This window comes from Acipenser ruthenus, chromosome 2 (genome assembly GCF_902713425.1).
Source record: "Acipenser ruthenus chromosome 2, fAciRut3.2 maternal haplotype, whole genome shotgun sequence".
In the NCBI taxonomy this organism is placed as follows: domain Eukaryota; kingdom Metazoa; phylum Chordata; class Actinopteri; order Acipenseriformes; family Acipenseridae; genus Acipenser; species Acipenser ruthenus.
The window spans coordinates 1065992-1090000 of record NC_081190.1 but is presented as its reverse complement, the minus strand read 5'-3'; the positions used below and the strand labels follow the sequence as shown (position 1 = coordinate 1090000).

General features: G+C 43.5%; 2 protein-coding genes across 5 annotated transcripts in view; one reads left to right on the top strand and one right to left on the bottom strand.

The window, feature by feature from the left end:
* The window catches only part of LOC131697416 (tubulin polyglutamylase complex subunit 2-like), a 6856-nt gene extending 1376 nt beyond the window's left edge, over positions 1 to 5480 (top strand). The window contains exons 1-7 of one of the 3 annotated variants that reach the window (XM_058985974.1): positions 1 to 47; positions 280 to 359; positions 1679 to 1766; positions 2703 to 2834; positions 3294 to 3407; positions 3509 to 3672; positions 4099 to 5480. The exon at positions 1 to 47 is cut by the window's left edge and continues 29 nt beyond it. In XM_058985974.1, coding sequence (XP_058841957.1) covers positions 1 to 47; positions 280 to 359; positions 1679 to 1766; positions 2703 to 2834; positions 3294 to 3407; positions 3509 to 3672; positions 4099 to 4299 — 826 coding nt within the window. In that variant the 3' untranslated portion in view covers positions 4300 to 5480. Of the gene's footprint in view, positions 48 to 279; positions 360 to 1678; positions 1767 to 2702; positions 2872 to 3293; positions 3408 to 3508; positions 3673 to 4098 lie in introns of those variants that run through there. The other 2 variants (XM_058985969.1, XM_058985983.1) reach the window with 2 other exon arrangements.
* Positions 5481 to 6301: 821 nt separating this feature from the next.
* LOC117403824 (aquaporin-7) lies at positions 6302 to 16900 on the bottom strand. Of its 2 annotated transcripts, XM_034006264.3 has the most exons (6): positions 16693 to 16900; positions 14170 to 14296; positions 13113 to 13250; positions 9241 to 9359; positions 7625 to 7842; positions 6302 to 7211 (listed from the first exon to the last, which is right to left on the bottom strand). In XM_034006264.3, exons 1-6 carry the CDS (start codon positions 16798 to 16800, stop codon positions 7043 to 7045), a joined length of 879 nt encoding a protein of 292 aa, XP_033862155.3. In that variant the 5' UTR covers positions 16801 to 16900; the 3' UTR covers positions 6302 to 7042. The 2 variants fall into 2 exon arrangements, with proteins under 2 accessions (XP_033862155.3, XP_058841981.1); XM_058985998.1 differs by lacking the exon at positions 13113 to 13250.
* Between the last annotated feature and the right edge of the window lie 7109 nt (positions 16901 to 24009).

The following is a 24009-nucleotide window of genomic DNA, read 5'->3' as shown; positions in this document are numbered from 1 at the left end:
GTCATATGGTAACCCTGTGGCTGAAGGAGTTGTTTCTAGCTTTGAAGGTAATGATCAAACCCTATAAATTCTACCATGATCACTGTCCCATGGTTTTATACTATGCATTTACCATAGTTTACCAGGGTTTGTTTTATAGTTTATGCTTTCATTTTAGGGTAAACTTTTATAAGGGAACCTTCCCTGATGAGTGGCATTCTCTCATCGACCCCAAGCAGGCTGGTGGCTGCCAGCGTTTGTCCTGCTAGTGTGTCAGTTCTGCCTCCCCTGTCATTCCAGAAAGCCGCCCAGGTGTCACAGACGTGAAGTTTGTGGAGAAGGAGCCCGCTGAGCGCCACGTCATCTTATCTTGGGAACTGGTGGGTACAATACTGGGCCTGCAATAAGGGTGTCTGTTCAGGAATAGGAGGGGTCGTTCATGCCATTGATAGGCTGGATTCACACAAGACAGGTGTGACGGGCCTCACAGCTACACAGGCATGTGCCTAGGACCCTGGCTTTTTTTCCTTTCTCTCTCATGTGTCTGCGTCTTTTACATTTTTAAATAATAAAAAAAGCCAGCTATGAAAGTAAAATAAAATATCCTGTTTTCAAGTGCATGGTTTAATATTTAACAATTCTTAATGTTGTTGGAAAAACACAATGATAATAAAGTTAGAATAAATGACGAATTTTATTTTACAGCAGATCTCAAATGTAAATCCAAGTATTTAAGGGTCATTCATAAAAAGCAGATAGGGCCCCTCAGTATATGTTAGGGCTAATTCATTAGCTAGTCTGACCCTGGGTTTATATGTGCATCACTGATAGGGTGCTACAGACAACAGCAGTTAGACAGTAGTTTCTGCATTGTGGTTTTGAACCAATAAGTAGTGTTGTCACTCTGCTGTTTGGAATGGAGGCAGGTGCAAGATAGAACCACCAGGTGGCAGCACTGAGACCGTGAGAGAGGTAGGATTCAACTTTAAACCTGAACTACCACTTGTTTTGGGTTAATTGCAGAAACATATGGGTATAATAGCATTAATAGAACCTGCTGGAGTAGTTTTTGCTACTGACACTGTATAGACTTGCAGTAATATTTAATTAGGACTTTAAATAAAAAAAGTACAAATCACTCGCATGATTGTATCAACATTGAGACATTATGGAATCTGTTAATTGTGCAACAAGTCTCAGTCGGTTGAAAAATAATACTGTCCTCTAAAAGGAATGCTAACCAAGATTTCATACCTCTTATTAGCACTAGCAGTGCTATCATCGGTTCCTTTAATTCTTTTGGAGGTCTTTTGGTTTGTGAATTTTATAATTCAGTTTGAAGTATACAGATATTAAAAGGACAAGGCTATAGATGAAGTAGCTCCTGCTTCCTCTTACCTTATTGTTTGTTCTGTTTTAGTTCAAACTCACCCCTGTGGTTTATCTGTAATCAGGTACCAGGACGCAGCAGTGTGTATATCTGTAGCAGAGATGGGAGGCCCTGGCTCATTCAGACCATGTCTTTGTTCCACCCATGTTCATTAATTGAGCTGATTAAATGTTCTTTAATTGATCTGATTAAACCTGCATTTAAAGCAGTCATTATACCTGTTAAATCATGTCTAGAATGGCCCTCCTGAACCAGAGCTGCCCATGCTTGCCCATGCTGTATAACCAGAGTGTGTCTGTGTGTCTGTAGAAGCACTGCTGCATCCTGCCTGAGGACCTGAGGGATTTCTACCTCACCACAGATGGCTTTCAGCTCACCTGGAGCGCCAAGTTTGATGGTAGGCTATGAAGAGTAGATCTGTCGCACAGTTCTGATTGTGTTGCCTGTTTGGTACTTTGGAGGGAAGTAACGCTACAAAAGCCCCATCACTGCAGTACTTGAAACTCACACTAGCCCTGCACCCAGTCCTGGGTTTTCAAATCTTCTATTGTTTAATTATATTATTTAAATGATCAGGAGCCAGGGGTTTGATGATAAACAGCTGCATGAACTCCTATTAATAAGCCTACAGACTGTACAGACTGAGGTGTGGTTTATTCATGCTATGATGAAAAGTTAATTCAGAGCAGTTTTAGCAGGGGCCTGATTGCTCAAGCTCCTGGCACCTGCTCATTTTATTAATATATCTAAACAAGGGAAGTTCTGAAACCCAAGACTGGGTGCAGGACTAACGCACATTGGGAACATTGTCATAGTAGTTCATAGTTGGTTCAAGCACTCGCCTTTCTGACTTGAGTGTTTCTCAAATACAGCATCCACAGTAGACCCCCAGCTGCTTCTCTATTAATCACTGACAGCAGTATTAGTGATGCAGCTTTCCTTCAGTCCATTGCACTGCAGTTGTCATCATTTGGGCAGCTTGCATTCTTATACTTTCTAGAATGCAAGCTGCCCAAACCAGGACAACAGCAGATTAATGTACTGAAGAAAGTCTGCTGTACCAACACCAATACTGTAAGAAGTACAGTACAGCCTTGCTTCATATAGCATGTAGTATCCCTGCTCTGTGGCATAATCCGATATAATAGGACACATCCCAAACGCACCAATGCACTGATCAAAAAGCTGCTGTATTTTGCTTGAATCTTAGCTTCTAACTCTAAATCTGTGATTGTGTGTAAATCCCTGGCTGAAGTGGCCACACTCTCGGGAGCCCCCTGGTGGCCGTGGCTGTGCGGAGCATGCTGACTGTTTCCCTGCTTCTCTCTGGCAGGACAGCCCGTGCCGCTGGGCTCCATGGTTATCAACAGCGTGTGTGCGCTGAGCCCCCTGTGCGAGTCCCCTCTGTACTCCCTGCCCAGCGCACCCACCCTGGCAGACCTGGACAGCGAGTCAGACAGCGAGGGTAAGAGATCTGACTCACAACGCAGCATTGCTTAAAGGTACAATAAACATGCTTGGTAACTTGTTCTGAGTAATTCTTTGTTTTTAAAGTGCGGAGAGAAGCTGTAGAACATGTTGTGTTCAATTTTTGTGCATTATTACTTTTAACGGGGAAAAAACATATTGCAATACAAAAGGGAAAGAGGTTTATTCTTTTGATTAAATTACTGTGTATAAACTGTGTACACCATCTTTATTCTACCTGTTTAAAAGTTAGCAAATCTACTGAAAAACCATGTCTGAAGATTTGGGAATCTAGCACACCAACATGCACGTAATATTCATCTTACCGAGGGTAACATGGGCTGTGGATCCCCAAGGGGGGGCTTGGATCCCAGGTTGGGACACACAGCTAGAAGCACTGCCTCTCTCAGTCCCCTCACTCTACTCTCAGTCCCCTCACTCTGCTTTCTGTTCCTAGGGGTGAAAAGCCAGCCAGTGAAGCCCCATTTTGATTCCCGAAGTCGGATATTTGAGTTGGACGCCTGCAACGGAAATGGAAAAGTCTGCCTTGTTTACAGAAACGTCAAACCACGTAGTTATTTTTTATCATACACCAGTCAATTATTTCAGTAGCTGTACCTCCTGGCTGTAGTGTGACTGTGTCTGTGCATGTTTGTATTGCCCTCTCTCCAGGGCTGGTGGCGCAGCAGTGTGAGGTGTGGTTTCTGGACCGCGCGCTGTACTGGCACTTCCTCACTGAGTCTTTCATTGCCTACTATCGGCTCATGGTCACCCACCTGGGGCTTCCTGAGTGGCAATACCGATTCACCAAGTATGGGCCCAGCCCACAGACCAAGGTAAACCCCCTGACTGCCAAGAGAGGGGTCCCCCTTAGAAAAGCAGTTGTCCCATGCTTTTCCTATGGTTATACAAGACATGGTCTTATTTATGGATTATTTCAGCAGCTAGAACCCTTTAAATCGTAGTTACAAGGCTGTTGTAGTGCAGTGCCGTTTCCCAGAGCCCACTGTTTCAAATCCAACAACATGAATGCCGACGCAAGTTAAGCCAAGCAGATGCAGAGCTTGATCTAAGAAAAGTAATTCATTATTTTAGTTTTAGAATCTGCTTTTCTGTACATTGTAGTTTTTATATAAACAGTGTAGTACATGAACGAGCTGGATGGATGTTTCACTCGCTCACCAGGTTATTCAACCTACCTGAATTGTGGAATTACAGCAGTAGCCTATGAATGTTCACAGAGTATCCCCGTCTCTTTGCAGCAGTGGTCGTGTCTGTACCGGCCCATCACTTCCAGCTGTGACCCGCACACCGACCAAGGGGAGCCCTTCCTTAACAAGCTGGATCCCAACAGAGCCTTCCGGGGCAAAGCCAAGCTGCCCACCCCCAAAAAGAAGATTGCCACCCAGTCCACAGGGGCTCAGAGAGGGAGGAACATGGGGGCCAGCGCTGCCAGGAAGTGAGCCCTCATACCCCCTGAAGAATTGCCAGAAAATGACCCCCTCAGCAGAGCTGTGCTCAATTATAATTACAGATACAGCAGAATTGTTTGCTGAAATTACAATTCAATTAGTTACAAGTATACAGCAGTAATTACAGTTACACTAAAAAGTTACATAAACTACACACATTAGCATGTTTCCTCTATGTATTCTAAATAAACAAGCAATAATCACAGATACAAATACAGAAAAATGCTACAACCTTTAACCTTTTTAAACAAATGGGGTCCCAAAAAGTGTTTGAAAATACCAGAATAGTGATTGAATGACAAATAAATGTGTTATTGAACTGTGATTGATCAATTGTATGGGATAATTACATTTGCAATTGTGCAGGCGTGCCAGGGTTTAACTACAATTACAAATACATTGTAATTGCACAATTACACTTGTAATTCACCCCAGGTCTGCCCCACATACCGCCTTACCCAGATGAGAGGCTGACATCCAGAATGTTGTTTCCTGAGGTCCAGCTTGCCAGATCTCTGTGCCTCTCCTTATTAAAAGGATTCTTCCAGTGCATGGGTGCTGATCCAGCACTTTCCTCTTTAAGCCCCGGGATGCTGAGTGCAGTGGCCTTGGCTTACCAGTTGACCACGTCGCGATTCCTTTTCAATTGCTGCATAAGCGGGTTTGACTTCCCTACAAAGTCGTCTTTGTAAAATTTCATGTCTGCTCACCTGTGATATGTATTTATTTATCTATTTATTAAAGCTGTTTATCCAGGTGATGAATGCATTCCTTCTTTCTACTAGAGATCATTGGCGAGTTATTAGTGCTAAACTGCAGGTAAGTGAAAAATACTGTTAGCTAATAGGTATGCCTGAGGACAGGCAGTGTGGTCAGAGCTGAGGACTGGGATCCAGGAGACAGTGTGGTCTAGTGGCTAGAGCTGAGGACTGGGAGGCAGTGTGGTTTAGTGTTTAGAATGAGGACTGTGAGCCAGGAGGCAGTGTGGTCTAGTGGCTAGCGCTGAGGACTGGGAGGCAGTGTGGTCTAGTGGTTAGAGCTGAGGACTGGGAGCCAGGAGGCAGTGTGGTCTAGTGGTTAGAGCGGAGGACTGGGAGCCAGGAGGCAGTGTCATCTAGTGGTTAGAGCTGAGGACTGGGAGGCAGTGTGGTCTAGTGGCTAGAGCTGAGGGACTGGGGTGCAGTGTGGTCTAGTGGTTAGAGCTGGGGACTGGGGTGCAGTGTGGTCTAGTGGTTAGAGCTGGGGACTGGGGTGCAGTGTGGTCTAGTAGGTAGAGCTGAGGGACTGGTAGGGAGGAAGTGTGGTCTAGTGGTTAGAGCTGAGGACTGGGAGGCAGTGTGGTCTAGTGGTTAGAGCTGGGGACTGGGGTGCAGTGTGGTCTAGTGGTTAGAGCTGGGGACTGGGGTGCAGTGTGGTCTAGTGGTTAAAGCTGGGGACTGGGGTGCAGTGTGGTCTAGTGGTTAGAGCTGGGGACTGGGGTGCAGTGTGGTCTAGTGGTTAGAGCTGGGGACTGGGGTGCAGTGTGGTCTAGTGGTTAGAGCTGGGGACTGGGGTGCAGTGTGGTCTAGTAGGTAGAGCTGAGGGACTGGTAGGGAGGAAGTGTGGTCTAGTGGTTAGAGCTGAGGACTGGGAGGCAGTGTGGTCTAGTGGTTAGAGCTGAGAGACTGGGGTGCAGTGTGGTCTAGTGGTTAGAGCTGGGGACTGGGGTGCAGTGTGGTCTAGTGGTTAGAGCTGAGAGACTGGGGTGCAGTGTGGTCTAGTGGTTAGAGCTGGGGACTGGGGTGCAGTGTGGTCTAGTAGGTAGAGCTGAGGGACTGGTAGGGAGGAAGTGTGGTCTAGTGGTTAGAGCTGAGGACTGGGAGGCAGTGTGGTCTAGTAGTTAGAGCTGAGAGACTGGGGTGCAGTGTGGTCTCGTGGATCCACAGTTAATGAAAGCTCTGTTTACACCACCGTGTTCTGTTCAGCATGAGAGACTCCAATGAATTGCTTTTAATGTTAAAAATTAATTTATTTACAAGAAAACATGATCGTTAACTTCTAAAACTCTTAACCTCTCCAACCCTACCCAGACCTGCTGTGTGCTTGAATATTATGGATGTTATTAGTTCAGAGTTTAAACATGTCACATGGGTTAGTCCAAAATGATCAGCATTTTCTGAAAGCATACGTTGGGAAGGGTATCAGAATGACCTGAATTCTTATATGTTTGTGCACAGTATAGGATACAATATAGCAGTCAAAGGTGTATATTTTCACTTTCACTATGAGAAATTACATTTTATTTTGAAAATCTAGGGCCTGCTTTGGATATCATCTTTTTTATCTACACTTTGCGGGGGTGGTGGTTGTCTTGAAAAGAACATGCTGTGTACACTTGTTGTGTTTGATGATCATTTTGGATGACCCTTTAAGAATTTTCCTCAACGTTTAAGCATTGTAAAAGATATGCATGTCAAATAGAGGTCAGCTGTAGTGTTTATAAAGTATATTGTGTGCAGTGTAAGGTTATTCATTCAAAGTCTTTTCCATGCAAACGTAAATGTTGTGTGCATGTAGTCTGAAACAAATTTATGTAGTAGTCTATCATAAAAAAAAGTAGCAACACTATAATGAAGAGCTTCTAATTGATGGTTTTTTTGGTTATCAGAGACTACCATCCCTGGTGCATATATATTTAAGAAAAGTGAACTTGGAGGGGCCAGTGTCTCTCGCACAGTTCCCGCACAGGGGTGTGTTAAAAGCGGAAGCAGTGTTTTTGATCAGAGCAGACTCCCCCCAGCCCCTCCTCTAGATGCATCTCAGATGGATGGTGATACTCGATGAAGAGTTTGTAAAGCAGAGAGCCAGTCACACTGCCAACCATGGGTGCCACCACAGGGATCCACCACCAGCCATTACCAGCACTGCAGAGACAGAGACAGACACAGACAGAAAGAGGTCAGCAGAATCAGTAAATCAAAACTTGAAAAGCTTTGCTGATTCAAACAAGCATGTCAGTGATATTCACCCCCCCCCCCCCCCCCCCACCATGGCTGTAAATTCAAAATCAGCCACATGAAAAAGCACAGTAGATCACCAGGACCTGCATCTTACATTGTGTGCGCACATGCACACATGTAAGGCTGACATACTGACATCATATTATGATCCTATCGATAACTTGCGCTAAACAATGTCCTTAGCAAGCTTCATCACAATTGGCAAGCTTTCCAGTTATATATAAAACAGTGCCATGCATTGCCTTTACAGATCAGTCAATACGTTTGTGGCCTTGTTCACCTAACAGCAGCTGTGAGAGTCTTGAGAGCTGTTCTACCTGAAGACGTCAGGACCCCAGCCTGCCATGGAGGTGAAGAAGCGCGGGGGCAGGTCACGGGCGGGGTTGATGGCGTACCCGCTGTTGCTGCCCAGAGAGATGCCAATCACCACCACCAGGAGGCCGATGAGCACAGGCTGCGTGCCGCTGAGCGCCGGGCTGTTCCTGTGGTCATTCAGCGCCAGGATACACAGCAGCAGCATGGCAGTGCCCAGCACCTGGAACAGCACCACAGAATGATTGCCGCTAACTAAACCGTTTCAGAACTCTTACCTGCGGTGCACTTCCAAAGTGTTCGGTGCCTACCGCTAATAATGTTGAGAATTCCTTGCATTTAAGACATGATCTGTGGTACTACTTGAGGTTAAAGACAGTTCTCAGTTTCTATGCCTTACAAGATATATATCCATGGTATTTATTATTATTATTATTATTATTATTATTATTATTATTATTATTATTAAACCTTTATTTTACTAGGAAATCACATTGAGATTAAAATCTATTTTGCAAGTGAGACCTAGCCAAGAAAGGTAGCAGCAATACAATAAAACATATTAAAATACAAACAGAAATAAAATACTTTTAAAACACACACAAGTCATACTCAATACAATAAACAAGCAGTTAGTGACAATCAATACAGGTGTAATCAACTACTTAAAACAAGCACAGCTCTCAATTAGATAATCATGAAGCTTACTCCTGAATTGTACTGAAGTTATTTGGGACTGCAACTTAAGTTTAGACTGTAAGTCATTCCGAGACCATGGAGCAAAATAAGCGAATGATCTTTTATCAGCCTCAGTGCACACTTTAGGAACCGTAAAATACAAAAATGAGTGCGATCTGAGACTGTGATTACTGCAAGCGACTGTAAAGTATTCATTTATATATGGAGGTAGCTTACATACTATAGCCTTGTATAAAAAAAAATATACCAGTCCTTCAACCTTCGCAATGCCAAAGCGGTCCAGCCAGCCAAACTATATAACACACAATGAGGAGTACAATAACTTGAGTTTGTAATATATCTCAAGGCTGCATGGTACGTGAGATCCAATTTGCTTAATGTTAAGGGCGATAAAAACCTATAGATTGTGTCACCATAATCAGTTTGTGGTAGAAATATGCAAGCAATTAGCCTTTTTTGTAACTACAGAAAAACAAGGTTTGAGTCTGTACAGAAAGCCTATCATGAATTTCAATTTTCTTTGCAAGATGGTTAATATGGACCTTGAAATCGAGATTACTATCCAGCCAAATGTCCAGACACTTATAGCTGTCAACTAACTCAATGACTTTGAAATAGAACGTAACTAAAGTTAAATCAACAGTAGCATTTGTCCTTGTAGCAGAGAATCCCATAGCTTTTGTCTTACTAGAGTTTAAAAGAAGCTTTCAATGAATGAAAGCTCGTTGAATGGAGTCGGGAAAGGTGAGAGAATTATTACAGCTGCACACTCTGTGGTCCTGCAACACTATGGATAGCACTCTGCAAACCTACAGATCTGTTTCACTGCAGAAAGATCAACAACTCACGGAAAACAGGAAGCAGTACATTATTATTAGTAGCAGTTTGATTATTCAGCCACGGTGCTCGCCTCTTTGCTCACCTGGTCCAGAAAGCCTCCTCCCACTGACAGGTATGGTGCCGGGTAGGTAGCGAAGATCCCAGCAGTTGCTCTCGGGCCCGTCACTGTGAAGTTCCCTCCGCAGAACTCAAACAGAGCATCTGGAGAGAGGAGCAGATTACACATACACACACTGCACACTGAGTCTGAGGAGCAGATACACATACACACACACTCACTGCACACTGAGTCTGAGGAGCAGATACACATACACATACACTCACTGCACACTGAGTCTGAGGAGCAGATACACATACACATACACTCACTGCACACTGAGTCTGAGGAGCAGATACACATACACATACACTCACTGCACACTGAGTCTGAGGAGCAGATACACATACACATACACTCACTGCACACTGAGTCTGAGGAGCAGATACACATACACACACTGCACACTGAGTCTGAGGAGCAGATACACATACACATACACTCACTGCACACTGAGTCTGAGGAGCAGATACACATACACATACACTCACTGCACACTGAGTCTGAGGAGCAGATACACATACACATACACTCACTGCACACTGAGTCTGAGGAGCAGATACACATACACATACACTCACTGCACACTGAGTCTGAGGAGCAGATACACATACACTCACTGCACACTGAGTCTGAGGAGCAGATACACATACACATACACTCACTGCACACTGAGTCTGAGGAGCAGATACACATACACATACACTCACTGCACACTGAGTCTGAGGAGCAGATACACATACACATACACTCACTGCACACTGAGTCTGAGGAGCAGATACACATACACATACACACACTGCACACTGAGTCTGAGGAGCAGATACACATACACATACACTCACTGCACACTGAGTCTGAGGAGCAGATACACATACACATACACTCACTGCACACTGAGTCTGAGGACAGGAGCACATACACATACACATACACTCACTGCACACTGAGTCTGAGGACAGGAGCACATACACATACACTCACTGCACACTGAGTCTGAGGACAGGAGCACATACACATACACATACACTCACTGCACACTGAGTCTGAGGAGCAGATACACATACACATACACTCACTGCACACTGAGTCTGAGGAGCAGATACACATACACATACACTCACTGCACACTGAGTCTGAGGAGCAGATACACATACACATACACTCACTGCACACTGAGTCTGAGGAGCAGATACACATACACATACACTCACTGCACACTGAGTCTGAGGAGCAGATACACATACACATACACTCACTGCACACTGAGTCTGAGGAGCAGATACACATACACATACACTCACTGCACACTGAGTCTGAGGAGCAGATACACATACACATACACTCACTGCACACTGAGTCTGAGGAGCAGATACACATACACATACACTCACTGCACACTGAGTCTGAGGAGCAGATACACATACACATACACTCACTGCACACTGAGTCTGAGGAGCAGATACACATACACATACACTCACTGCACACTGAGTCTGAGGAGCAGATACACATACACATACACTCACTGCACACTGAGTCTGAGGAGCAGATACACATACACATACACTCACTGCACACTGAGTCTGAGGAGCAGATACACATACACATACACTCACTGCACACTGAGTCTGAGGAGCAGATACACATACACATACACTCACTGCACACTGAGTCTGAGGAGCAGATACACATACACATACACTCACTGCACACTGAGTCTGAGGACAGGAGCACATACACATACACATACACTCACTGCACACTGAGTCTGAGGACAGGAGCACATACACATACACTCACTGCACACTGAGTCTGAGGACAGGAGCACATACACATACACATACACTCACTGCACACTGAGTCTGAGGACAGGAGCACATACACATACACACACTGCACACTGAGTCTGAGGACAGGAGCACATACACATACACACACTGCACACTGAGTCTGAGGACAGGAGCACATACACATACACTCACTGCACACTGAGTCTGAGGACAGGAGCACATACACATACACATACACTCACTGCACACTGAGTCTGAGGACAGGAGCACATACACATACACTCACTGCACACTGAGTCTGAGGACAGGAGCACATACACACACACACTGCACACTGAGTCTGAGGACAGGAGCACATACACATACACATACACTCACTGCACACTGAGTCTGAGGACAGGAGCACATACACATACACTCACTGCACACTGAGTCTGAGGAGCAGATACACATACACATACACTCACTGCACACTGAGTCTGAGGACAGGAGCACACACACTCACTGCACACTGAGTCTGAGGACAGGAGCACACACACACACACTGCACACTGAGTCTGAGGACAGGAGCACATACACACTGCACACTGAGTCTGAGGACAGGAGCACATACACATACACACACTGCACACTGAGTCTGAGGACAGGAGCACATACACACACACACTGCACACTGAGTCTGAGGACAGGAGCACATACACATACACATACACTCACTGCACACTGAGTCTGAGGACAGGAGCACATACACATACACTCACTGCACACTGAGTCTGAGGAGCAGATACACATACACATACACTCACTGCACACTGAGTCTGAGGACAGGAGCACATACACTCACTGCACACTGAGTCTGAGGACAGGAGCACATACACACACACTCACTGCACACTGAGTCTGAGGACAGGAGCACACACACACTCACTGCACACTGAGTCTGAGGACAGGAGCACATACACATACACACACTGCACACTGAGTCTGAGGACAGGAGCACATACACATACACTCACTGCACACTGAGTCTGAGGACAGGAGCACACACACACTGCACACTGAGTCTGAGGACAGGAGCACATACACACACTGCACACTGAGTCTGAGGACAGGAGCACACACACACACACACACACACACTGCACACTGAGTCTGAGGACAGGAGCACACACACACTGCACACTGAGTCTGAGGACAGGAGCACATACACATACACACACTGCACACTGAGTCTGAGGACAGGAGCACACACACACACACACACACACTGCACACTGAGTCTGAGGACAGGAGCACACACACACACACACACTGAGTCTGAGGACAGGAGCACACACACATTGCACTACACACCCTTTTAAAAATGTCCCATAATAAAGCACAGTGAAAGCATGGTAAAGCATAAATAAGCATTGTAAGGAAAAGTGAGGTATGGTAAATCACATTAATAAACGTGGCAAACCAGGGTAAACTATGGTAAATGCAGAGTATAACCATGGGAAAGTGCAAAAACACCATGTAAAAATACTGTGGTAAACTTTTATAAAGGCAAACTCAAAACCGGAAACACTGGCTGCTCAACTATGACTACTACAGATGTGAGGGCGACATTAAACACCCAGGAGCATAGTAAAGTGAAACAGCAAGGTAAATCAGAGAGAAGTTTATAAAGCATGGTAAAAAAACCAAAAAAAACACAGCTTCCCGTACGTACAGCACTGCAAATGCATAGGAGAAGCAGGAGAAAAGCATGGTGACCTGCAACTTTACCACAGTTACACTTTTATCAGGTAAAATACGCTTAAAAGCCTTGTGTGTTCTCAAACATGCTTAATAAGGACCATACAGCTTCTACCCCTATGAATGTTTACCACAGTATTTTGCGTTTTTTCCATGGTTAGAATATGCATTTACCACAGTTTACCCTGGTTTGCTGTGTTTATTAATATGTTTTACCATACGCTATCACTATGCTTTATTACACTTTACTATGCTTTTACTATGGGACACATTTATCAGGGAAAGAGCAGCCCTTGCACACAGGCGGCGCTATTAGCTGCTTACCATAGTAGACCCAGAAGACGGTGACCGCAGCCATAAAGGAGCCGAGGAACTGGGCAGCAGCGTAGACCGGCAGCTTCCTCCAGCTCAGGCTCCCCAGAACACACATGGAGAAGGTGACTGCAGTGTTCATATGAGCTCCTGCAGAGATCAAGCACAGGAACCAAGCCTGAGCGCAGTGAACCAGGGACACATTCACTACGTCTTCAATGCACTGCCCCTGATAGAAGTTCACCATAGTAAATAGTAAATAGCATAGCAGTGTACTAAAGCACAGTGAAAGCATGGTAAAGCATAGGTAAGCATTGTAAAGCACAGAGTGGCATGGTAAAGCATATAGGAGGCTGTGTGGTCCAGTGGTTAAAGAAAAGGGCTTGTAACCAGGAGGTCCCCGGTTCAAATCCCACCTCAGCTACTGACTCATTGTGTGACTCTGTGCAAGTCACTTAACCTCCTTGTGCTCCGTCTTTCGGGTGAGATGTAATTGTAAGTGACTCTGCAGCTGATGCATAGTTCACACACCCTAGTCTCTGTAAGTTGCCTTGGATAAAGGCGTCTGCTAAATAAACTAATAATAATACAATAATATGGCTAAATATGGTGAACTATAATAAATTTGAAGTATAACCATGGGAAAAAGGGGCTGCATGTTTTTATTTTTTATTTTAGAAAAGGGGATTATGAAGTTGCACAACATTCTTGCTTGACTTGCTTAAATTGAAGAGTCGTTAATCAAGCCTATAGTCACAACAGCCTTTCAGTCACAACCAGTTCATTGTACAGTTCGTGTTTCATATACTACAGGGCACCGACCCACCGAGAGGGCTTGTGTGGTCCAATAAGAATTCATGCAAGGTAGCTTAATGTAGATTCTCATCAACAAAAGATATGGAAACAGGCATCTTTGATACTCAAATAATAAAGGCAGTCAGACAGACACTATATAAAATGATTTCAATGTTATCCTCTTCACAGAAACACACACGCACACACACACACACATCTGAGTTAATGTGAACATAAATATTTCAAAAGTTTAAAATGTAAATCTTTGTCTCACCTGAGACGCCCCCAGCGATGTGAATACCCATGGTGACCCCAAGGCCGAAGCCCAAATTTATACTGAAGTAGTCACCATAGGAACCACCTCCCATGACCACCTGGGCTACCGAGCCCAGACCGAAAACCTGCAAGAAAATACAAGGGTGAGATTCGACAGGGTGAGCAGCCTCTGAAACAGGACACGTGGCTGAACAGGAAACAAGAAACAGGAAGTGGCCAACTGAGAAACCTCCTAGGTAGAGGTTTTATATAAATTGTAATCATTTTAGGTGCCCCTTTAAATGGTAAAGAAGAGAGAAATCATTGTCTCTGAACATTGTGTCATTTTCCTGTGTTTAATGTAAAACTTTTAAAATTCCTGCCTAACGTATCCCAAACCTGTGAATCATGCAACTCTGAACGTACACACTTTACACCCATGCTATTTCAACAAGACCGAGATGAACTGGTATAACCTTGGGTCTCCATCTTTGTTTCCATGCTACTACTTCAATGACTGTTTCCGCATTTCTATTGTAAACCCACAAGCCTGTCTGGTAAAGCCAGTGTGACGTCACAGACCAGGAAATACAGACACAGTACTGCGAGTGAAGAGCTGGGTGCGTATTTATTAAACAAAAGGGATGTCCTGGGTGCATCAGTGTCTGCTCCTGACACATCAAGGAGCTCTGTCTCACGTGTCATTAAGCACTGGCAACACGGAAACACTGCTCAGCATGTATGGGACGAGCTGGCAAATTGATCAGCACTCACAGGCACTACCATCCCTGGCTGACATAACTGCTAGGGACCATTCAAACATGATGGGCCTTTCTTTATGTTAGTCATTGAATCTCTCGCTCAGCTGGAGACCAGGGAGCAGATCTACTCCGCTCTAGCTCCTGTGTAAAGCTTGCAGTGCTTTGTGTGTAGAAAATGTGAATCAGTAATGAAACTCAGTGCACTTTGCCTCTTTCAAACTGGGAAACTCTTAGCATGTGGGTGACTGCTGCTGTTTAAGCTGACTGCATGTGACGGTTTTACTGCAGAAGCGCTTCACAAAACACAACACTTGCTAGCTGGACAGTGGTGCTATAGCTATAACTGACCGTGGCTGCACGAAGCCTAGAATTGCATGCAAAACCAGAGCCTGTAAATGACTTGTTAGCCAGCGTGCAGGGTCAGATGGAGAATGAAGGATCCATGGACAGGTCTGCAGGTAGACCACAGGTGAGCTGGGAACCATACATCCCTTATACAAGTTCACCACAGTAAATATGCTTTTCCCATGGTTATACTATGCATTTAACATCGCTTGCCATGTTTGTTTTTTTTTTTTAATATGCCTTGCCTCTGGGATTTACAATGCTTAGCTACTGTATGCTTTATTTTTAGAATGTTTTATTACACTTTGCTATGCTTTTAACATGGTATAAGGGATAGTCAGAGCAGCTCACCCTATCCACGCAATGCCAGGGTAGAGACCAAGCACTACACTGGTCCTTTGATGCACAGACCTGAAGGCTATAGGGGGTGCATTACACAGCTCCTATAGTTATCTCCTCATATGAACTCAGATCTGATGCATTTATTAAACTTCCAGATCTGAAAGTCACATTCTACACAAAGAGTTGAAATGAGCTGCCTTTAAGCATTTAGTTATGTTTTGTGTCAATCGTAAACTATTTAGACACTAGAATATCCAAATACCTTTAAAGGATCAACAGGCCCAGCATGACTAATGGAGAAAAACAGAAAGTCCCCAGCCTGCACAGAAGAATAAACCACGAACCCAATCTACACGTCGCTTGAGGTGCAGACTAAATATCTGAATTCAATATGACTGCTACAGTTAAACTGGCATAGCTAAAAATACTGTGTAACACAGCAGAATGGCTACACCCTGAGTGAAGAAAACATCTTTATACAACAGAACCATACAAACTACAATATTCTAGTTCTGAGCTTTTCACATTATATTCTTTCAAAATTCCAAGGAATATTTGAATATGCTGTTAAATGTACAATATTACAGTTTAAATATCTTGGGTATAACAAACCCAATGGCACCCCATCCAGTGAGCGATCACAGAAAGGAGAGAAGCTCTCTTCTGTACAGTAGAATGTGGGTTTGTATCTCAGACCTCACCAATGCATTGGATCCTGTGTACGATATCTCTTTTGTTCCAGTCATTTAAAAATGCTGTTATATGAATGAATATGAACATGGTCTTTTTAAATATGCCAAGTAATATTAAATAAAATGTTGTTTTCCAGTTGTGTTTTCCTTCCACATATTGTGTGGTGCATATTGCACTCTGGAGTAACCCTTATAAAAGTTCCCTTTAGTTAAAGTATAGCAAAGTGTAATAAAGTATAGTGAAAGCATGGTATAACTATGGTAAATGCATAATATAACCATGGTAAACCTGCAAAATACTGTATCAAAATACTGTGGTCAAGTTTTCTAAGGGAAATGCTTCGATATACAGAAACTGTAGCAGAAACGTCTTTAATAAACATTGTTGTACGGCTCACCTACCATCATGACAAAGGTGCTGAGTATCTCAGCCAGAGCCTCTCGCAGGTATTCGTTTTGGATTCGAATGGCTTTCTTTACATTGGATACAAACTGCTTGTCCAGCTTCATCTTGCTCTGTCCATTTGTCAACTCTCTCGCTCTCCCCGCTGCCCTCTCGTCTCTCTGTCTCTCTCCACTTCAGCTGCTTTTATTAACTAGGCTGGTTACACTTTGGCACGAGATTCCTCCTTGGACCTAGCTTAAGTACTTCCTGTCCAGTTAAAATACCAGTCATAGGAGATAAAGGGGATGTGTTTCTTTGATTCTTTACAAAGTCACACGTCCCTCCTTAGAATCCACTCATGAATCCACTTAAAGGCTTATAGAGCAGCTCGGTACAGTTGTGAAATCTCAGTTAGCTCAGGTATTCTTCTTGTTCAGATTCACTCTGTATTATTTTATGTTTCAGTTATCTATCACATCTTGCTGATTTTTGTATTCAGAATCATTGGCATCTGGTACACCAGAGTGTTACCATTAATCGAGCCCCTCTGTAACACTCTGCATCTAGTGGTTGTTGCAGGGGAGCATCTTAACGGTTCACCTCTGGTATATCAGCTGTACTTGGAGGTTAGACATGGTTCTGAGAGCTCAGCTGTACTTGGAGGTTAGACATGGTTCTGAGAGCTCAGCTGTACTTGGAGGTTGACGTGGTTCTGAGAGGTCAGCTGTAATTGGAGGTTAGATGTGGTTCTGAGAGCTCAGTTGTACTTGGAGGATGACATGGTTCTGAGAGCTCAGCTGTAATTTGAGGTTAGAAATGGTTCTGAGAGCTCAGTTGTACTTGGAGGTTGACATGGTTCTGAGAGGTCAGCTGTACTTGGAGGTTAGACATGGTTCTGAGAGCTCAGCTGTACTTGTAGGTTGACGTGGTTCTGGGAGCTCAGCTGTAATTGGAGGTTAGACATGGTTCTGAGAGCTCAGCTATACTTGGAGGTTAGATGTGGTTCTGAGAGCTCAGCTGTACTTGGTTAGATGTGGTTCTGAGAGCTAAGCTGTACTGGAGGTTAGACGTAGTTCTGAGAGCTCAGCTGTACTTGGAGGTTAGACGTGGTTCTGAGAGCTCAGTTGTACTTGGAGGTTAGACGTGGTTCTGAGAGGTCAGCTGTACTTGGAGGTTGATGTGGTTCTGAGAGGTCAGCTGTAATTGGAGGTTAGATGTGGTTCTGAGAGCTCAGTTGTACTTGGATGTTGACATGGTTCTAAGAGCTCAGCTGTATTTGGAGGTTGACGTGGTTCTGAGAGCTCAGCTGTACTTGTAGGTTGGCATGGTTCTGAGAGCTCAGCTGTACTTGGTTAGATGTGGTTCTAAGAGCTCAGCTGTACTTGGAGGTTGACGTGGTTCTGAGAGCTCAGCTGTAATTGGAGGTTAGATGTGGTTCTGAGAGCTCAGTTGTATTTGGAAGTTAGACATGGTTCTGAGAGCTCAGCTGTACTTGGAGGTTAGACATGGTTCTGAGAGCTCAGCTGTACTTGGAGGTTGACGTGGTTCTGAGAGCTCAGCTGTAATGGGAGGTTAGACATGGTTCTGAGAGCTCAGCTGTACTTGGAGGTTGACGTGGTTCTGAGAGCTCAGCTGTGCTTGGAGGTTAGACGTGGTTCTGATAGGTCAGCTGTACTTGGAGGTTCGATGTGGCTCTGAGAGCTCAGTTGTACTTGGAGGTTAGACGTGGTTCTGAGAGCTCAGCTGTACTTGGTTTGGTGTGGTTCTGAAAGCTCAGTTGTACTTGGAGGATGACATGGTTCTGAGAGCTCAGCTGTAATTGGAGGTAGGACATGGTTCTGAGAGCTCAGCTGTACTTGGAGGTTGACGTGGTTCTGAGATGTCAGCTGTACTTGGAGGTTAAATGTGGTTCTGAGAGCTCAGCTGTACTTGTAGGTTGACATGGTTCTGAGAGCTCAGCTGTACTTGTAGGTTGGCATGGTTCTGAGAGCTCAGCTGTACTTGGTTAGATGTGGTTCTGAGAGCTCAGTTGTACTTGGATGTTGACGTGGTTCTGAGAGGTCAGCTGTAATTGGAGGTTAGATGTGGTTCTGAGAACTCAGCTGTACTTGGAGGTTAGACGTGGTTCTGATGGGAGATACTGAAATTGAAGAAGGAATTTATGAAAAAGATCTAGGAGTTTATGTTGACTCAGAAATGTCTTCATCTAGACAATTTTGGGAAGCTATAAAAAATGCCAACAAAATGCTTGGATATATAGTGAATAGTGTTGAATTTAAATCAAAGAAAGTAATGTTAAAACTTTACAATGCATTAGTAAGACCTCATCTAGAATATTGTGTTCAGTTCTGGTCACCTTGCTACAAAATGGATATTGCTGCTGTAGAAAGAGTGCAAAGAAGAGCGACCAGAATTATTCCTGGTTTAAAAGGCATGACATATGCAAACAGGCTAAAAGAATTGAATCTATTCAGTCTTGAACAAAGAAGACTACGCGGCGATCTGATTCAAGCATTCAAAATCCTAAAAGGTATTGACAACGTCGACCCAGGGGACTTTTTCAACCTGAAAAAAGAAACAAGGACCAGGGGTCACAAATGGAGATAAGATAAAGGGGCATTCAGAACAGAAAATAGGAGGCCCTTTTTTACATAGAGAATTGTGAGGGTCTGGAACCAACTCCCCAGTAATGTTGTTGAAGCTGACACCCTGGGATCCTTCAAGAAGCTGCTTGATGAGATTCTTGGATCAATAAGCTACTAACAACTGTGGCAATGTGCCCCGCGCCCCTGTGTGCATTTCTGTGTTGTATGTTGCGTGTGGTGTGTTAATGTTGGTGTATAGATATTGCTGCACGGGATATAAATGGGTGTGTGCAGCACGAGTTATTTAAAATGTATAATTGTATTTAGGCACGGGAATTGCACATCACTTCACGTGCATTTAAAGTATATAACATGCGAGCACGAGGTTGCACATAATTAATTCACGTGCTGGGATTCAAGTGAATAATTAATTAGTAATTGAATCCCAGTACAACAGTATATATAGGTGCACGTTTCACTCACTCGGGGTTGTGTGTTCGGTGAGTGGAGAACGGGAGAGAGCGGAGGAGAAATAAAAAGATAATTGCTATTGCGTGCTGGTAGGACCCGCACGATACTTGTTTGTTTATTTAAACTCACCGTGTTTGTCTGTCCGTCCACCGTTTGTTAATGTTAGTCCGTTTTGTTTGTCTATTTATTTTGGCGTAAAGTGCCGTGTCGTGTGTTTTGTTAAAACCTTTTTATTTATAATAAACCGGCGCAAACAAGCGTCTTCATCATTTCATTTCATCTGTCTTGTGTGTTATTCATTTCCGGGATCTGACGGCACCACTCAGTCAGCCGTGAGACACAACCAAACAGGCAAGATGGGCCGAATGGCCTCCTCTCGTTTGTAACCTTTCTTATGTTCTAATTCCTTCTCCAAAAACAAAGGATTTCTCCTTTTTTTATACAGATGGCCATTCCCCAATTAGCATTCAATTACCTAATTAGGGAATGGCCACACCTGTGATTTTTTGCAGGGACAGATTTAACCCCATCCCTGCCAACCTTAGCTCTATTTACACTGACAGGCCTGCACAGACAGTTAGTAAATATAACACTTTCCACATTTAGGTTTGTAGTGATTTTAAATCACAAAGTTAGGATAAATGTATGTCTTTTTCTGTAAATATATATACAGTCAGCACTCACATATCCAACCCTATAACATTTTGACTTCAGCGACTGTTAAACGCGTGTGACGCATTTCGGATTATTTCATTTTGACCAGCTCCAACCCTTGTGCATTTTTAAGGGAACACAAAAGAGATACAATGTCAAAAATACATATCTGAAAGTAGTCTTCCATTTAGATGTACTGTAGTTGGTTTTGTTGGCACAGTAGTATATTTTCAACAGAAGTATTTTAATTCAGAACGATATGATTCTGAAAATATCACTTGCCAAAAAAACATGTGGACTGTAATACAGTACATACTTTTAAATCCGGTACGTATTGTAGCAGTATGTAAAATTCCCCATTAATGACTGTGGAAGGGTGGTGGGCAATTCACTGAGACAGAAGAGACAGAAATTTATTTGTAACAACGCTCAAGCGCACTGATTTATTTTTGCCACAAGGTGGCACTGTGGTACCACTCCAGAGCAATACCAGCAATTGTAAAAAGGTTGGCAGGTCGTAGCACACACGCAGGTGCTCAAAATAATAATGAAAACAAAAGGCGAAAAAACCAAGGGAAAATAAAACTACAAAATAAAGGTGCTGCCCTTGGCAGCATTAGCCCGACCGTCGCTATCCGCACGGCCCGGGTCTCCGTCCTACGCTGACCCGTTCCCTCAACCTGTGGAGACTGTTCGGGGTTCTGCCAAGTTTTTCCCCGCTACTAAAAATGACTTTTCTTTTCTGTTTAATTCATTTATTGTTGTGCTCGTTCTTCTCCAGCTGTGCTCGGTCCGGCCGCAGAGCTTCCGCCAGCTGGCTCGTTTCATCTTAGAGGGGCAGGCCGAGGGAACAACACAGCGTTATCTTATAGGGTCAGCAATCTCCCAAGACCCGCCTCTCAGCCACTCAGAGAGAGGGAAAGCCAACACACGCTCTTCCCCACCTCTCCGTGACACTGCCATGACTGACAGGCGGATCTACGGGCATGCTGCCTCCTTCCTGCGGTACCACGAATGTGCCAGACAGCCAGCACAGATCTTGCCCCCGTTACAATGACCCATCAACAAAATTAAATCAAAGTGTTACCCAGGCACAGAACTGTGTAAAACACAAAAGAATGAATCCCGTGGCCCGCACTTGCTATCTGAATGTTGGGTGGTGAGTGGTATCCCACAAACAAACGCTTAATTTACTTCAAAAGAAATCAAATGTTTGTTTTATAAAACAAACAAAAAAGAAAATGACCATATACAGCATTTACATTGATAAAGAATGTATTGATAAAGAATTAAACAGCTGTCTACAATGTATCTGTTTAGCTTTATAGCCTATTATTATTATTATTATTATTATTATTATTATTATTATTATTATTATTATTATTATTATTATTATTATTTATTTCTTAGCAGACGCCCTTATCTAGGGTGACTTACAATCGTAAGCAAATACATTTCAAGTATCACAGTACAAGTAATAATACAATTAAGAGCAAGATAAATACAATGACTTTGGTTCTACCTAAAAGCTACCTATTTTTTAAAGTTCTAGTTATTTACTGCTTCGGACACAAATTCCATGAAATGGTAACAAATGTTTCAGCATGTTTTAGCAGTCTTCTATAGTGTATCAAGATGACGGATGCACTCATTCTTCGTCATAGATTTATTAAAACTAAAAGCTTCAATTTACCTCTGTAGAAGCGGGTGGCATAGCTAGCGAAACATTAGGATTAATGTATTTCAACATTTGTGGATTTATTTGACTTATTTGTGTGACTGTGTTTTGGAAGAAGGATGAGATTCACGGGTGGTGCCTGTGCTTGGGATCGAGCTAAACCTGCAGAACTGGTTTAAGTGTCAACGTTTCTCCACTTAATTTTTGTTTACAAAGGATTGTAAAATCATATCTGTTCTGCTCAGTGTAGCCACCTGCAACACTGTAAACCACCACCCCAACCAGTGTAAGCTCTGACCCGTGAGCTGTTTGCTTAGCTGCCCACCTAAACACACTTAAAAATAAATAAAAAAACAGTCAAACACATATCTAGTTGTGATTGGGCAGTCCTGTCATTTTTATATGAGCTTCAGCCTTCGACTCCTTTGATTGGACAACACATCTGCACGTACTGTTCAAACTGAATTTTTACCAACATCTGGGAAATTTAAGAACATAAGAAAGTTTACAAACGAGAGGAGGCCATTTAGCCCATCTTGCTCGTTTGGTTGTTAGTAGCTTATTGATCCCAGAATCTCATCAAGCAGCTTCTTGAAAGATCCCAGGGTGTCAGCTTCAACAACATTACTGGGGAGTTGGTTCCAGACCTTCACAATTCTCTGTGTAAAAAACTGCCTCCTATTTTCTGTTCTGAATGCCCCTTTATCTAATCTCCATTTGTGACCCCTGGTCCTTCTTTTTTAGGATTTTGAATGCTTGAATCAGATCACTGTGTGGTCTTCTTTGTTCAAGACTGAATAGATTCAATTCTTTTAGCCTGTCTGCATACGACATTCCTTTTAACCCCAGGATAATTCTGGTCGCTCTTCTTTGCACTCTTTCTAGAGCAGCAATATCCTTTTTGTAACGAGGTGACCAGAACTGAACACAATATTCTAGATGAGGTCTTACTAATGCATTGTAAAGTTTTAACATTACTTCCCTTGATTTAATTGGCTACTCTTCAAAAATGAATGCTTTTAACGGTGCATTTGAAGATATGTATGGAAATACATATCGCTCAACGGACAAAAAGGTTATTGTAGCCTTTGGAAAAGAAGGTACAATGAAATTAGTTATTTACACCTGGTTCAATGTTTACAGAACATGCACAAAAGCGTCTTCTCTGGCCACAACATCGCATTTCACTTTGAAATTACATTCGTTGATAAAAACGAATCCGTTGGGAGGTTACTAGACATCTTCTGTTTCTGGCCAACTCTGAGGACATCTGGCTTTGAGACCCATGCGAATCATGCTTTGAATAGCTGTTGTAAAACCAAGACCTATAAGTACCTGACATGTTTGCTATGAAAAACAGAAGGACAACAGATCTAAACATCAGATAAAGTAGGTTATTATTTCTGTTTTTTAATTTGTATGTTTGATAACTACACAGTAGTGGCAGTGGCGTGGCCTTGAATTTTTTTTCGGGGGTGGAGGGAGCGAGGGATAGATCCGGCTGGTCAGTCCAGGTGGAGTGGGCAGCAGGGGGGGGGGGGGGGGGAGTATAAGTACCACCTGTGCGGGAGAGAGAGAGGAGATAGTAGAAGGTTTGAATGCTGAAGAAACCAAGCAGACAGAACTCAAGTGAGAAACAATTAGTGAGATTAGCCCTGTGAGAGACTGAGAGAGACTGAAGTCAGGGAGTGACGTATAACGAGAGCTTGAGAGAGAGAGTCTGAGGAAGTGAAAGTGGGGATTAGCGAATGAAGAAAGGAGATAGGTTCCTTTTATTGTTTTTGTGGTGTGGTCTTGGCCCAAACAGGGACCATGTTATTTTGATTAATAAATAGCTTATTAATTGTACCTGGCAACGTTCTCCGTCCTCTGTTTCATCATCAAGTGCATGGGTCATCATCAAGGGCATGGCTCAGAAATGTCTTCATGTAGACAATGTGGGGAAG